This window comes from Pristiophorus japonicus, chromosome 19, assembly GCF_044704955.1.
Source record: "Pristiophorus japonicus isolate sPriJap1 chromosome 19, sPriJap1.hap1, whole genome shotgun sequence".
Classification (NCBI taxonomy): domain Eukaryota; kingdom Metazoa; phylum Chordata; class Chondrichthyes; family Pristiophoridae; genus Pristiophorus; species Pristiophorus japonicus.
The window spans coordinates 94,914,842-94,929,968 of NC_091995.1; the positions used below are offsets into that span (position 1 = coordinate 94,914,842).

The 15,127-nt window shown below is 51.3% G+C and overlaps 1 protein-coding gene across 2 annotated transcripts in view; it reads right to left on the reverse strand.

The window, feature by feature from the left end:
- The window catches only part of LOC139230544 (arf-GAP with dual PH domain-containing protein 1), a 54,525-nt gene that overhangs the window by 6,538 nt on the left and 32,860 nt on the right, over window positions 1-15,127 (reverse strand). For both annotated transcript variants that reach the window (XM_070862379.1, XM_070862380.1), the window contains exons 8-11: window positions 7,818-7,901; window positions 6,427-6,489; window positions 2,810-2,881; window positions 82-313 (exon numbers count right to left, since the gene is read on the reverse strand). In XM_070862379.1, coding sequence (XP_070718480.1) covers window positions 82-313; window positions 2,810-2,881; window positions 6,427-6,489; window positions 7,818-7,901 — 451 coding nt within the window. The remainder of the gene's footprint in view (window positions 1-81; window positions 314-2,809; window positions 2,882-6,426; window positions 6,490-7,817; window positions 7,902-15,127) is intronic.

The following is a 15,127-nucleotide window of genomic DNA, read 5'->3' on the forward strand; positions in this document are numbered from 1 at the left end:
GGGGGAGAGAGAGCATGTGAGGGAGAAAGAGAGAGTGTGAGGGAGGGAGAGAGATTGTGTGAGGGAGAGAGATGCACCTACTTGTGTATTCCTGGGGTGACATCTGTTGACTCATCACTCCGGTGAACACGGCCTTCCAATCTCGCTGCTCGCTCTCGGTCTCGCACGTGAACAGGAACTCCCTGTCCGGCGTTATTATGGTGATGCCATACTGCCAGTTCCAGTTGCCCTGGGCGCCAGGGGGAAGTCCGGCTTTGACCAGGTAGCCATTGTCACTGCTGCCGATGAAGACCTCGCCCTTGGCAAACGCATCCTGCGGAGAAAGCACGCACAGCGGCCCTTTAACGCTTCCCAGGGGCAGAGAGGGGAGGGTTTCAGGAGTTAGCACATTACCCAGTTATCCCCATCCACACCCGCCCTTTCCCCATAGCCCTGCAAAATTTCCCCCTTCAAGTATTTGTCCAATTCTCTTTGGAAAGTTACGATTGAATCTGCTTCCACCGCCCTTCCAGATCACAGCTCCCCTCATCTCCCCCTCTGGTCCTTTTCATCTGTGTCTGAGCCCCCTGACACTGTAAAGTTTCTCCCAATCTGCTCTGCCAAACCCTTCATAATTGTGAACAACTCTATTAAATCTCGCCTTCACCTAAGGAGAATAAACCCAGTTTCTCCAGCCTCCATCACCGAAGACCCCAACCCTCGGTACCATTCTGGCCAATCTCCTCTGCCCTCCCTCTCTCTCTCTCTCTCTCTCTCTCCCCCCAAGGGCCTTGACATCTTTTTCCAGAATTGACCACAATGCTCCAACATTAGGCTGGCCCCTCGGTGTGATTCCTGGGAGCGCAGTGCAAGACACGGAGGCTTCTGCAATCTGACCAGACGCTGAGCCCAAGTACACGACACAGTAAAAACATATGCAACATGCTCTTTCATACAGGAACCAAACCCCGGCCCCCGGCTCAGTATTGGCCTGCCTCGGCATTCCAATTGCCGTAAAGGCTCGCTCAGTTTCCCAATGTGCTCACTGGCGTAGAACTAACCAGTATCTGTAAGCCCAGAAACAGGCCCTTTATCCCCGCTGGCCGATGCTGGTGGTTATACTCGGCACGGGACTTAGCCCACTTCAATGACCTCTTCCCACCCCGCCACGCTGGCCCAACAAGGTGGCCAAGTCTTGCAAAGAGTTGCCCTTGTTTGTGCCGTGCGTCCATTCCCACTGAGAACTGGATCGAGAGCGTTTCAAAATCTTTCACACAGGACCCTGATAATCAGGAGAGCGCAGGTGGGAGGGAGAGAGACAGAGCTTGTGAGAGAGAGAGTGTGAGACAGAGTGAGAGAAAAAGAAAGAGTGTGAGAGAGTGTGTGGAGACCGAGAGAGAGATAGAGCTTGTGAGAGAGTGAGAGAAAAAGAAAGGGAGCGAGAGAATGTGTGAGAGACCGAGGGAGAGAGACAGAGCTTGTGAGAGAGAGAGTGTGAGACAGTGAGAGAAAAAGAAAGAGTGAGAGAGTGTGTGAGAGACCGAGAGAGATGTGAGAGAGACGGAGCTTGTGAGAGAGTGTGTGAGACAGTGAGAGAAAAAGAGTGTGAGAGACAGAGCTTGTGTGTTAGAGAGTGTGAGACAGAGTGAGAGAAAAAGAAAGAGAGAGAGAGAGTGTGTGAGAGACCAAGAGAGACAGAGCTTGTGTGTGAGAGAGTGTGAGACAGTGAGAGAAAAAGAAAGAGTGTGAGAGACAGAGCTTGTGAGAGAGTGAGAGAAAAAGAAAGGGAGCGAGAGAATGTGAGAGAGACCGAGGGAGAGAGACAGAGCTTGTGAGAGATTGAGACAGAGTGAGAGAAAAAGAAAGGGAGCGAGAGAGTGTGTGAGAGACCGAGAGAGAGAGAGAGAGACAGAGCTTGTGAGAGAGAGTGTGAGACAGAGTGAGAGAAAAAGAAAGGGAGCGAGCGTGTGTGTGAGAGACCGAGAGAGAGAGTGTGAGAAAGAGAGTGTGAGAGAGACAGAGCTTGTGACAGCTTGTGAGAGAAAGAAAGAGAGCAAGTGTGAGAGAGACTGAGAGTGAGAGCGAGAATGTGAGACAGAGTGTGAGAGAAAGAAGAAAGAGAGCGAGAGAGTGTGTGAGAGACCAAGAGAGAGATGTGAGAGAGACAGAGCTTGTGTGTTAGAGAGTGTGAGACAGAGTGAGAGAAAAAGAAAGAGAGTGAGAGAGTGTGTGAGAGACCAAGAGAGACAGAGCTTGTGTGTGAGAGTGTGTGAGACAGTGAGAGAAAAAGAAAGAGTGTGAGAGACAGAGCTTGTGAGAGAGTGAGAGAAAAAGAAAGGGAGCGAGAGAATGTGAGAGAGACCGAGGGAGAGAGTCAGAGCTTGTGAGAGATTGAGACAGAGTGAGAGAAAAAGAAAGGGAGCGAGAGAGTGTGTGAGAGACCGAGAGAGAGAGAGACAGAGCTTGTGAGAGAGAGTGTGAGACAGAGTGAGAGAAAAAGAAAGGGAGCGAGCGTGTGTGTGAGAGACCGAGAGAGAGAGTGTGAGAAAGAGAGTGTGAGAGAGACAGAGCTTGTGACAGCTTGTGAGAGAAAGAAAGAGAGCAAGTGTGAGAGAGACTGAGAGTGAGAGCGAGAATGTGAGACAGAGTGTGAGAGAAAGAAGAAAGAGAGCGAGAGAGTGTGTGAGAGAGACCGAGGGTGAGAGCGAGAGAGTGAGAGACACACAGCGTACAAGAGAGAGAATGAGTGTGAGAGAAAGAGTGTGAAAGAGAACGAGAGAGAGAAGGCCACCTTCCTGCCACTTGGCCGAGTTTGAGCCCCAGTACGTACCAGCGGATCCTTGTAATACATCAGGCGCCGGTGATCCAGCGAAAACCATCGTTTCTTGAACCCTTCGGTTTGCTTTGGGCAAGAAAAAGCGAGTGAGTGCCTCAGATTAGTAACTTCATTTCTTATCGGTGTTTGCCCTGTGTTGCTGGAGTTATAGGTGCTGCTTCCACAGGCCTGAGAGTCCCACAGACAGAGGGAGAGACTGCTCATTGTTCAGTATTGGTGCTGTGGGTCAGGGTGCAGAGGGCGAGGGCAAACATCTTCTTGGTCCCAATAGTGAAAATGATACCAGATTCCGAGTCACAATGTCATGGGCTCAAGTCCCCACTCCACAAATGTGAGCCCATGATCCCAGGCTGACTCTCTCAGTGCAGTACTGAGGGAGCGTCGCACTGTCGGAGGGGCAGTACTGAGGGAGCGCCGCACTGTCGGAGGGGCAGTGCTGAGGGAGCGCCGCACTGTCGGAGGGGCAGTGCTGAGGGAGCGCCGCACTGTCGGAGGTGCCGTCTTTTGGATGAGGCGTTAAACCGAGTTCCCGTCTGTTCCCTCAAGTGGACATAAAGATCCCAGGGCACTATTTCAAAGAAGAGCAGGGAAGTTCTCCAATATTGCCAATATTTATCCCTCAACCAACATCAAAAAAATAGATTATCTGGTCTTGCTGTGTGTGTGGGAACTTGCTGTGCGCAAACTAGCTGCCACATTTTCTACATTACAACAGTGACTGCACTTCAAAAAGTACTTCATTGGCTGAAAAACGTTTTGGGACGTCCTGAGATTGTGAAAGGCGCTATAGAAATGCAAGTCTTTTATTTCCCAGAAGTACTTCATTAGTGATAGAGCTACTTTGGGATGGCCTGAGGTCATGAAAGGCGCTATATAAACGAAAGATTTCTCCAAGCACTTGCGACACAGTTGTGTATAGAGTAAAATTCAAGGTATTAAAAAGTCTTGTGTTTTAAGCTTTATATGTTATGTAGTTGCACATGCACCTAGCAGAGGGCGCTAGTCATGGAGGCAATGCTGTTATTCATTGGGTGAGTTGCCTGTGAACAAGTCAAAAATATGCTGAATTGAAAGGAATTTTTTTCACAACCTAATACAACATACCAGTTCAGTCTGTAAGCGTGGCCCCGAGCTACCCCATCTATTATGAGGGGGCTTGACAAGGTGGATACAGAGAGGATGTCTCCACTGATGGGGGAGACTAGAACTAGAGGGCATGATCTTTGAATAAGGGGCCGCCCATTTAAAACTGAGAAATTTCTTCTCTCGGAGGGTTGTAAATCTGTGGAATTCACTGCCTCAGAGAGCTGTGGAAGCTGGGACATTGAATACATTTAAGACAGAGATAGACAGTTTCTTAAACGATAAGCGGATAAGGGGTTATGGGGAGTGGGCAGGGAAGTGGAGATGAGTCCATGATCAGATCAGCCATGATCGTATTGAATGGTGGAGCAGGCTCGAGGGGCCGTATGGCCTACTCCTGCTCCTATTTCTTATGTTCCGGTCGCCTGTCACTCTAATTCCCGCTCTGACCTCTTACACTGTTCCAATGAAGCTTGAGGAACAGCACCTCATCTTTCTGTTCGGTATTTCACAGCCTTCTGGACTCAACCTCGAACTCAACAATCTCAGATCATTACCTCAGCCCCTATTGTTTCCCGTGGCATTTGTTGCTGATTCTGCTATTCCCATGTACACCCTATTTCGACCCATCTTTTGTCTCTTAACTTGTCCCATTACCATCTCCTCTCGCCTCGCCCCATCGTCCCTTTTGTCCCTCTAATCTCTCCTGCCTTCCACCCTATCACAGACCTTCCCTTTTGTTCTTTCCTCCCCTCCCCCTTTCCCTGCCCCCTGCACCGTGCTTGAAACCCGTCACATCTCGACTAACTCTTTCCAGTTCTGACGAAAGGTCACCGACCTGAAACGTTAACTCAGTTTCTCTCTCCATCGATGCCGCCTGACCCGCTGAATATTTTTCCAGCATTTCTTGTTTTTACAACGTGCTACACTCAGTTTGAGTGAGTGTGTGTGTGTGTGTGAGAATCTGCATTGATCAGCCGTGTTCACCAATAGTTGTGCAAGTGTACTTTCCTAAGTTCACCAACCAACAACACCGATCCCTATCGGATCAGGCGAGTGCGTGAGTCCGACTCATGGACTGTCGAGCTCCCGGCCTCAGTGTGCTCCGACACAACGTGATACCTCACCCGGCCCCTGGCCAGAGACCCGCCCGAACCCTGCTCTTGGAGAAGGGGTGTGGTTTGAAAAGAATCCCGAACAAGAGTTGCAGTTCTACAGCCCCTTGGCACGTCGCTCAATCCATCTCTAAATGCTTCGCCCGAAGAACGGCTTTGAAGCGCGGTGACTATTGTTACGTAGAACGTGGCAGCCATTTTGCGGACGGCAATGTTTCAGAAACAGTAACGTGACGAATTTCCCGGTTGACCTGCTGCCTTTTGGATGTGGTGGCTGTGGAAGGAAATGCTGGTCAGGATCCCAGGAAAACTCCCTGCTCTTCCAATAGTGCCGCTGGATCTGACAGGTCTTCGTCAATGGGCAGACGGCAGGAAGGCAACCCCTTGGTGACGGGTGGAACGTATACATGTGTGAGTATTCTCACAGGTTGGTGGAGTTGTTGCCACTCGCGGCCTTCTGCGAGAGGTGGGCGTCGGAGGGACAGCAGTGCATCATTTCAACAGGGAACAGAATTTTAATTTGACTTGACAAGATTCCTGTTAATATTTATTGGTTAATTTGTGGGTTTTGCTGCCCTTACAAAAGGGGGCACTTGATTTAATGTTATACTAAAATAGTTGTAGAGCTGTTGATTTGTGAGCAGCTTAGCCAGTCACGTGATGTTCACAAGACTCAATAAAACCCCAGCCAGTTGGGTTCGGGGGATCCACGATGGGGCAAGTGGTTGTGAGCCTGGTGGATGAACTGGTAAAGTGTAGTGTGATTGTTAAACCTTTGCTCATAAACCAACTAGTTCTGAATAGCAATGTGTTGCTATGAATTCTTAAGCAAATACAGTACAACAGGAAGCATCCAAATTGGTGACAGGAAGTGACCCCACTGAAAGAAGACTTGCATTTATATAGCATCTTTCATGACCACCAGACATCTCAAAATGCTTTACAGCCAATGAAGTATTTTTGGAGTGTGGTCACTGTTGTAATGTGGGAAGAAGTGAAGAGAAATGACCGCATTGGTGACAGGAAGTGACCGCATTGGAGACAGGAAGTGACCGCATTGGAGACAGCAAGTGACCCCATTGGAGACAGCAAGTGACCCCATTGGAGACAGCAAGTGACCCCATTGGAGACAGCAAATGACCCCCATTGGCAACAGGAAGTGACCCCCATTGGCGACAGGAAGTGACCCCCATTGGCGACAGGAAGTGACCCCCCATTGGCGACAAGAAGTGTACCCAGTTCTCCATCTGGACTTGAAATTTCCAAAGGAAAAGCTCTGCTTCCAATCGAAACAGTAAATGTAGATTAAAACCAATCAGAATGATTGGTGTCTCTGCGCGTAGTGCTGGCGGCCATGTTCTGGCACCCAGTTTGCAGCTGTGGCTGAATGAAGATGAGATGTCAGCCTCTCACCTTGGGTCCGGTCTTCTCCATGTATCCTTCCTTCAGGAAGTTCCTGGTCAGTTTGTGCTTTAGCTATGAATGGAAACACGGGTAGTAATAAATTAATCAAGCATTAACAGACACCAGACACTCTGATTTTACCTTCCTCCGTCAAAAGGTTACACCCCCTGGTCACTGCCCTGCCCTGAATCAGACTGCATGCATAGAATCTAGAACACAGAAACATTCAGTCCAATGTAAATACCGTGGCTACAAGAGCGGGTCAGACATTGTGTATTCTGCGGTGAGTGTCTCACCTCCCGACTCCCCAAAGCCTTCCCACCATCTACAAAGCACAAGCCAGGAGTGTGATGTAATACTCTCCACTTGCCTGGGTGAGTTGCAGCTCCAACAACACTCAAGAAGCTCGACACCATCCAGGACAAAGCAGCCGCTCGATCGACACGCTACCCACCACCTTCAACACTCACTCCCTCCACCACCGGCGCACCGTGGCTGCAGTGTGTACCATCTACAAGATGCACTGCAGCAACTCGCCAAGGCTTCTTCGGCAGCACCTCCCAAACCCGCGACCTCTACCCCCTAGAAAGACAAGGGCAGCAGACACGCAATCACACACACTTACACACAGACACACAATCTCACACACACTCACTCTCTCAAACTCACGCACACTCTCACTCACACTCACACTCACACGCACTCTTTGTCTCACACTCACACGCACTCTCTGTCTCACAATCACACGCACTCTCTGTCTCACAATCACACGCACTCTCTGTCTCACAATCACACGCACTCTCTCTCTCACAATCACACGCACTCTCTCTCTCACAATCACACGCACTCTCTCTCTCACAATCACACGCACTCTCTCTCTCACAATCACACGCACTCTCTCTCTCACAATCACACGCACTCTCTCTCTCACAATCACACGCACTCTCTCTCTCACAATCACACGCACTCTCTCTCTCACAATCACACGCACTCTCTCTCTCACAATCACACGCACTCTCTCTCTCACACTCACACGCACTCTCTCTCTCACACTCACACGCACTCTCTCTCTCACACTCACACGCACTCTCTCTCTCACACTCACACGCACTCTGTCTCTCACACTCACACGCACTCTCTCTCTCACACTCACACGCACTCTCTCTCTCTCTCACACTCACATGCACTCTCTCTCTCACACTCACACGCACACTCACTCACGCACACGATAATGAGCACCCAGTCAGGAACTGTTTGCAGCGAGGCTGAGGGAGGGAGGGAATGATTCTCAATGGTACAGGATGAGCTCACTAAGCCCAGAGCGGTGTGCAGGAATCGGAAGGCACTGTGTTGATGGTTGAGCCCTCAGATGCTGCGTGAGTGGAACAGTCCTCGCTTACCTCACAGTCACTCGCCCCGGGGAAGGCCACCTTTAAATAATGGAACTGGATGGAACGAATAGCATTGAACCAGTCCACAATTTCCTGTGGGGGGGGGGGAAACAAAAATAGGAATAGTGAGAGTGGGTCTCAGGCGCTGAATATTGTGTGAACAAGGGTCCCAACCCTCCAGGCAAGATTGGCCTGGATCCCCAGCGACTGAAGATTAATCCCCAGGGACACTGCACAGAGCAACACCCCGGGAGATAAATCATAGGGATCGCATTTTCTTAATTTTCTTTGAATATTCTCATTTTTTAGTTATGATAAACCCAATTACATAAGAAAATAAGAATTAGGAGCAGGAGTGGGCCATACAGCCCCTCGAGCCTGCTCCTCCATTCAATAAGACTTTCCCGCCTGATCCCCATATCCCTTGATTCCCTTAATATCCAAAAATCTATCGATCTCTGCCTTGAAGACTGAGTCTCCACAGCCCTCTGGGGCGGAGAATTCCAAAGATTCACCACCCTCTGAGTGAAGAAATTTCTCCCTATCTCAGTCCTAAATGGCCGACCCCTTATCCTGAGACTGTGACCCCTGGTTCTAGACTCCCCAGCCCGGGGGAAACCTCCTCCCTGCATCTACCCTGTCAAGCCCTGTCAGAATTTTGTATGTTTCAATGAGATCACCTCTCATTCTTCTAAACTCTGGAGAGTATCGGCCTAGTCTCCTCAATCTTTTCTCTGAGTGACCAAGAGTCTGTTCACTTTCCAATTGGCTGCAGGGAGGCAGTGCGTCAAAAGGCTGGACCAATAGCGAGAGTGCGGGGGCGGGGCGGTACGAGGCGGGAGGTCATGTGATGAAACCTCCAGGAATACGCCCAGAGTTGGCAACCCAAGATCTGTTGCTTACCCTAAATTTTACACTGCATTGACCAATCACTGGGCCAACCCTGGTTGTTGCCACGACTACTGAGACTACTTTCAACAGAGTACAAAGACTAGCTCAAACTTTACTGATTCCATTGTGGCTCACAACCATGGGTAACTGAGGTGATGAAATATCGACTGGTGAAATAGGACCAGGTAAGGAGACTTGCATTTATATAGCACCTTTTCTCGACCTCAGGATGACGCCAAGTGCTTTACAGCCAATGAAGTATTTTTGAAGTGTGGTCACTGTTGTAATGTGGGAAACGCAGCAGCCAATTTGCGCACAGCAAGCTCCCACACACAGCAATGTGATAATACCCAGATAATCTATTTTAGTGATGCTGGTTGAGGGATAAATATTGGGCCCAGGACACCGGGGATAACTCCCCTGCTCTTCTTCAAATTAGTGCCATGGGATCCTTTACGTCCACTTGAGAGAGCAGATGGAGCCTCGGTTTAATGTCTCATCCGAAAGACGGCATCTCCGACGGCTCTCCCTCAGTACTGCCCCTCCGACAGTGCGGCGCTCCCTCAGTACTGCCCCTCCGACAGTGCGGCGCTCCCTCAGTACCGCCCCTCCGACAGTGCGGCGCTCCCTCAGTACTGCCCCTCCGACAGTGCGGGGCTCCCTCAGTACCGCCCCTCCGACAGTGCGGGGCTCCCTCAGTACCGCCCCTCCGACAGTGCGGGGCTCCCTCAGTACCGCCCCTCCGACAGTGCGGGGCTCCCTCAGTACCGCCCCTCCGACAGTGCGGGGCTCCCTCAGTACCGTCCCTCCGACAGTGCGGGGCTCCCTCAGTACTGCCCCACCGACAGTGCGGGGCTCCCTCAGTACTGCCCCTCCGACAGTGCGGGGCTCCCTCAGTACTGCCCCTCCGACAGTGCCGGGCTCCCTCAGTACTGCCCCTCCGACAGTGCGGGGCTCCCTCAGTACTGCCCCTCCGACAGTGCGGCGCTCCCTCAGTACTGCCCCTCCGACAGTGCGGGGCTCCCTCAGTACTGCCCCTCCGACAGTGCGGCACTCCCTCAGTACTGCCCCTCCGACAGTGCCGGGCTCCCTCAGTACTGCCCCTCCGACAGTGCGGCGCTCCCTCAGTACTGCCCCTCCGACAGTGCCGGGCTCCCTCAGAATTGCACTGGGAGTATGAGCCAAGATTTTTGTGCTCAAGTCTCTGGAGTGGGATCTGACTCCGAAGCGAGGGTGATGCCCACTGTGCCACGGCTGACACTGAAAGAGCTTTCGTGCTCTTTGGAAGTGGGCCAAGATATTGAACAGATTGAGTTCAGTTTGTCCACTCCTGAAGCTTTTAGATAGAATCATCGAACGGTTACAACACAGAAGGAGGCCATTCGGCCCGTGCCGGCTCTCTGCAAGAGCACCTCAGCCAGTCCCACTCCCCCCGGCCTTTCCCCGTAACCCGGCAAATTTGTTTTCCTTCAGGTACTTATTCATTCCCTTTTGAAGGCCGTGATTGAGTCTGTCTCCACTAAATTATTTCTGTGAGGAGAAAGGTGTTGGGGGGAAAAAGTCTAACCTGTAACAACCCCTTTGCTGAAATGGAATATATTGCCAAGAACTGTCTGCACTGTGCTTCTGTGGTAAGCTTTGTTCCGCTGATGAGAGTTTGACGGAGGATGGTTGTGGATTGTAATGAGTTTATTAGGAACAAATTGGGTGCTCCATATAGCACAGAAATTTGATCATTAAGTAGTTTAGTCTGGCTTTGGAATTAAATGACTTGACATAAATTCCGTGTAACTAAAAGTCACTGCAAAAGACAAACCTAGTTATATACGAATCAGGAGCAGGAGTCGGCCATTCGGCCCCTCGAGCCTGCTCAGCCATTCAATACGATCATGGCTGATCTGATCATGGACTCAGCTCCACTTCCCCGCCCGCTCCCCATAACCCTCGACTCCCTTATCGCTCAAAAATCTGTCTATCTCCACCTTAAATATATTCAATGACCCAGCCTCCACAGCTCTCTGGGGCAGAGAATTCCACAGATTTGCCACCCTCAGAGAAGAAATTCCTCCCCATCTCTGTTTTAAATGGACAACCCCTTCATCTTCTTCGTCTCCTGGGATGAGGAGGTTAACTTATGAAGAAAGGTTGAGCAGGTTGGGCCGATACTCATTGGAGTTTAGAAGAATGAGGTGTGATCTTATTGAAATATAAAAAGATAGTGAGGGGGCTGGACAGGGTAGATGCAGAGAGGATGTTTCCCCTCGTGGGGGAATCTAGAACTGGGGGGCATAGTCTCAGAATAAGGGGTCGCCCATTTAGAACGGAGATGAGGAGGAATTTCTTCTCTCAGGGGGTTGTAAATCTGTGGAATTCTCTGCCCCAGAGAGCTGTGGAGGCTGGGTCATTGAATATATTTAAGGCGGAGATAGACAGATTTTTGAGCAATAAGGGAGTCAAGGGTTATGGGGAGCGGGCGGGGAAGTGGAGCTGAGTCCATGATCGGATCAGCCATGATCTGATTGAATGGCGGAGCAGGTTCGAGGGGCCGAATGGCCGACTCCTGCTCCTATTTCTTATGTTCCGCTCAATTTTCTGTACTCATCATCTGAAGTCTGCTCCATTGTGTCAGCTTCCCTCCATCACCTTCCCCAAGTGGTCGACTCGACATGTTGGGTAAAGCACCACAGTGCGGCGCTCCCTCAGTACTGCCCCTCCGACAGTGCGGCGCTCCCTCAGTACTGCCCCTCCGACAGTGCGGCGCTCCCTCAGTACTGCCCCTCCGACAGTGCGGCGCTCCCTCAGTACTGCCCCTCCGACAGTGCGGCGCTCCCTCAGTACTGCCCCTCCGACAGTGCGGCGCTTCCTCAGTACTGCCCCTCCGACAGTGCGGCGCTCCCTCAGTACTGCCCCTCCAACAGTGCGGCACTCCCTCAGTACTGCCCCTCCGACAGTGCGGTGCTCCCTTGGTACTGCCCCTCAGACAGTGCGGCGCTCCCTCGGTACTGCCCCTCCGACAGTGCGGCGCTCCCTCGGTACTGCCCCTCCGACAGTGCGGCGCTCCCTCAGTACTGCCGCTCCGACAGTGCGGCGCTCCCTCGGTACTGCCCCTCCGACAGTGCGGCGCTCCCTCGGTACTGCCCCTCCGACAGTGCGGCGCTCCCTCGGTACTGCCCCTCCGACAGTGCGGCGCTCCCTCGGTACTGCCCCTCCGACAGTGCGGCTCTCCCTCAGCACTGCCCCTCTGACAGTGCGGCGCTCCCACAGTACTGCCCCTCCGACAGTGCGGCTCTCCCTCAGCACTGCCCCTCCGACAGTGCGGCGCTCCCTCAGTATTGCCCCTCCGACAGTGCGGCGCTCCCTCAGTACTGCCCCTCCGACAGTGCGGCGCTCCCTCAGTACTGACCCTCTGACAGTGCGGCACTCCCTCAGTGCTGCACTGGGAGTGTCGGCCTAGATACCCACTGAGCCAGAGCGGACACCCCGACACTTCCAGGGTGGAGGATAAGAGGCCGGCCAGGGGAACAGTGGAATAGTCGAGTGTGGAGATAGCAAAGATATGGATGAAGGATAACATGGCACAGATCAGAGCTTCCAGGACCCTATGGCTCAGTTTTATCCTGAGGATCTGACTGTGAGAACTTTAACCCAGTGTTCCAACCTATCTACTTGGGAGTACTTTGTACTGATTCGACTGAAACAACCTGTAATTACAAGTCTCTCTATCAAACAGGTCGAATCCTGCTCTGAGTGTCGGCTGCACACTGCAGGAATTATATATCTCCAATTCAGACGGACTAATTTAAGCAGTGTGTGAGACACAGTCTTTGTGGAGTGATTAAGTAAATTGGACATGTTCCCACTGGAAACGAGAAGGCTGAGAGAAGATATGATTGCTGTTTTTTTAGGGTTTGGAAGCGACTGGATAATGTCGACCGTTGCGCGCTGTTTTGTCTCGTTCAGAACAGGAGATCCAGAGGACACGGGCTGTGCTTGAAGCGGGGGAGGGGGTTTGTGGGTGGGGGGTGTGTGGGTGGGCTAGTGTGGGAGGAGTGTTGTGGGGGTTGGGGGGAATTCAAAACAAATCCCCGGAAACAATATCTCAGTGAGTGAGTGGTCAGTCTATGGAACAGGCTTCCGAGGGAGACGGTGCGAAGAAGTTAGTATCGGTTCATTCAAATGTGAACGAGATGGGTGTCTTTCAGGAAGTACCATTTTGGGACACTGTCTGTGAGTAATGTGAGACATGACGTGGGGTGAGTGTAGCGAGCTTGGGAGGAACAGGGGATTTTGGGCCTCTGGTTCCTCAAAGTTCTCCCACACCGGAGGTTTTCCTCGCCTCGTGTCTGGGTCTGGTGTAGACTCGTTGATGGAGATCGATCGTTGTGATTGGTCAACAGCTCCATTATCGTTGGATCGCACGACTCATCATCATCATAGGCAGTCCTTTGAAATCGAGGAAGACTTGCTTCCACTCTAAAAGTGAGTCCTTAGGTGGCTGAACAGTCCAATACGAGAGCCACAGTCCCTGTCACAGGTGGGACAGACAGTGATTGAGGGAAGGGGAGGGTGGGACTGGTTTGCCGCACGCTCCTTCCGCTGCCTGCGCTTGGTTTCTGCATGCTCTCGGCGACGAGACTCGAGGTGCTCAGCGCCCTCCCAGATGCACTTCCTCCACTTAGGGTGGTCTTTGGCCAGGGACTCCCAGGTGTCAGTGGGGAAGCTGCATTTTATCAAGGAGGCTTTGAGGGTGTCCTTGAAATGTTTCCTCTGCCCACCTTGAGCTCGCTTGCTGTGCAGGAGTTCCAAGTAGAGCGCTTGCTTTGGGAGTCTTGTGTCAGGCATGCAAACAATGTGGCCCACCCAATGTGGCCTGCCCAATGGAGCTGGTCGAGTGTGGTCAGTGCTTCGATGCTGGGGATGTTGGTCTGATCGAGGACGCTAACGTTGGTGCGTCTGTCCTCCCGGGGGATTTGTGGGATCTTGCGGAGACATCGTTGGCGACTACCAGGATGATAGAAGGCGAACTAGAGGGAGCTGTGTCTTTTGTGGGTTCAAGTCGCACTCCGGGGACTTGAGCACAAAATCCACGTCGACCTCTCGGGTGTCATTGTGGGTGGACATCTCTGGCTTAGAGTGGCTGACAGCTTTTCCTCCAATCCACAAACACATCCATTGTGTGAACTACTTTGAGACCCTCCAATGTGAAAGGTCCCATTCAGGTGCCTGCACTAGCTAGTCTCCACTGCCACCCTCAGGGGTGGCCAAGGGCTGCTTCAGTTCCCAGGTGGATGCTATGTTTTAACCTGGCCGCCATTAAGGGAAGTTATGACTTTGGAATGAACTTCGAAAGGAAGTTGCCCTGGACTGTGTGACCCCTGCAACCCCTCCCCCCCCTGCCCCTTCGCCCTGCGTTACCCCCATCCCTTATTCCCCCCCTCCCCATAAGCCCTTGGGGTGAGGCCCAGTTATTGCAAGGTCAAAAAGGCCCAGCAGGAAATGGTTGAATGTTTTAATACCTTTGAAGTTTTCTAGGTCAGTAATAGACATGTGAATGTACATATTACATCGGATATACAGCACAGAAACAGACCATTCGGCCCAACTAAGTACATTGGGCCTCTACTCACTGGAGTTTAGAAGAATGAGATGGCATCTCATGGAAACATACAAGATTTTGAGGGGGATTGACAGGGTAGATGCTGAGAGGATGTTTTCCACGGGCTGGGGAGTCTAGAACCAGGGGTCACACAGTCTCAGGATAAGGGGTCGGCCGTTTAGGACTGAAATGAGGAGAAATTTCTTCACTCAGAGGGTGGTGAATCTTTGGAATTCTCTGCCCCAGATGGATGTGGATGCCGAGTCTCTGAACATATTCAAGGCTGAGATCGATAGATTTTTGGACTCTAGGGGAATCAAGGGATCTGGAGATCGGGCGGGAAAGTGGAGTTGAGGCAGAAGATCAGCCGTGATCTCATTGAATGGCGGAGCAGGCTCGAGGGGCCGAATGGCCGACTCCTGCTCCTAATTCTTATGTTTTTGTGTTCTTAGCTAGTCTTTGTTGATGTTTATACCCCAAGGAGTCTCCTCCCATACATAATAGAACGAGTATATGTATCTATATAGGGCTATATATAGATGGAGGCAGGGAAGGAAATGTGATTAAGTTTAATTGCAGGGAAACTAAGAGGCATGGGAGAATCATTAAATAAAGACTATGTGGGATGAATTAATCAGTCTCTTTAATATCCATCTCATTCCCTCAGGTAGGCTTGGTCTGATTTGCAGCCTTTAACTGTGCTTTCTAATGGACCTAACTTGTTGATGTAATTTAAGTCCAATTAGCACAAATCCCCGATAAATATCTTGAGTCTCACAACTTACATTTTTTTTTAAATTCACCAAGGAATATAGAGAAATATCTCTGCTGA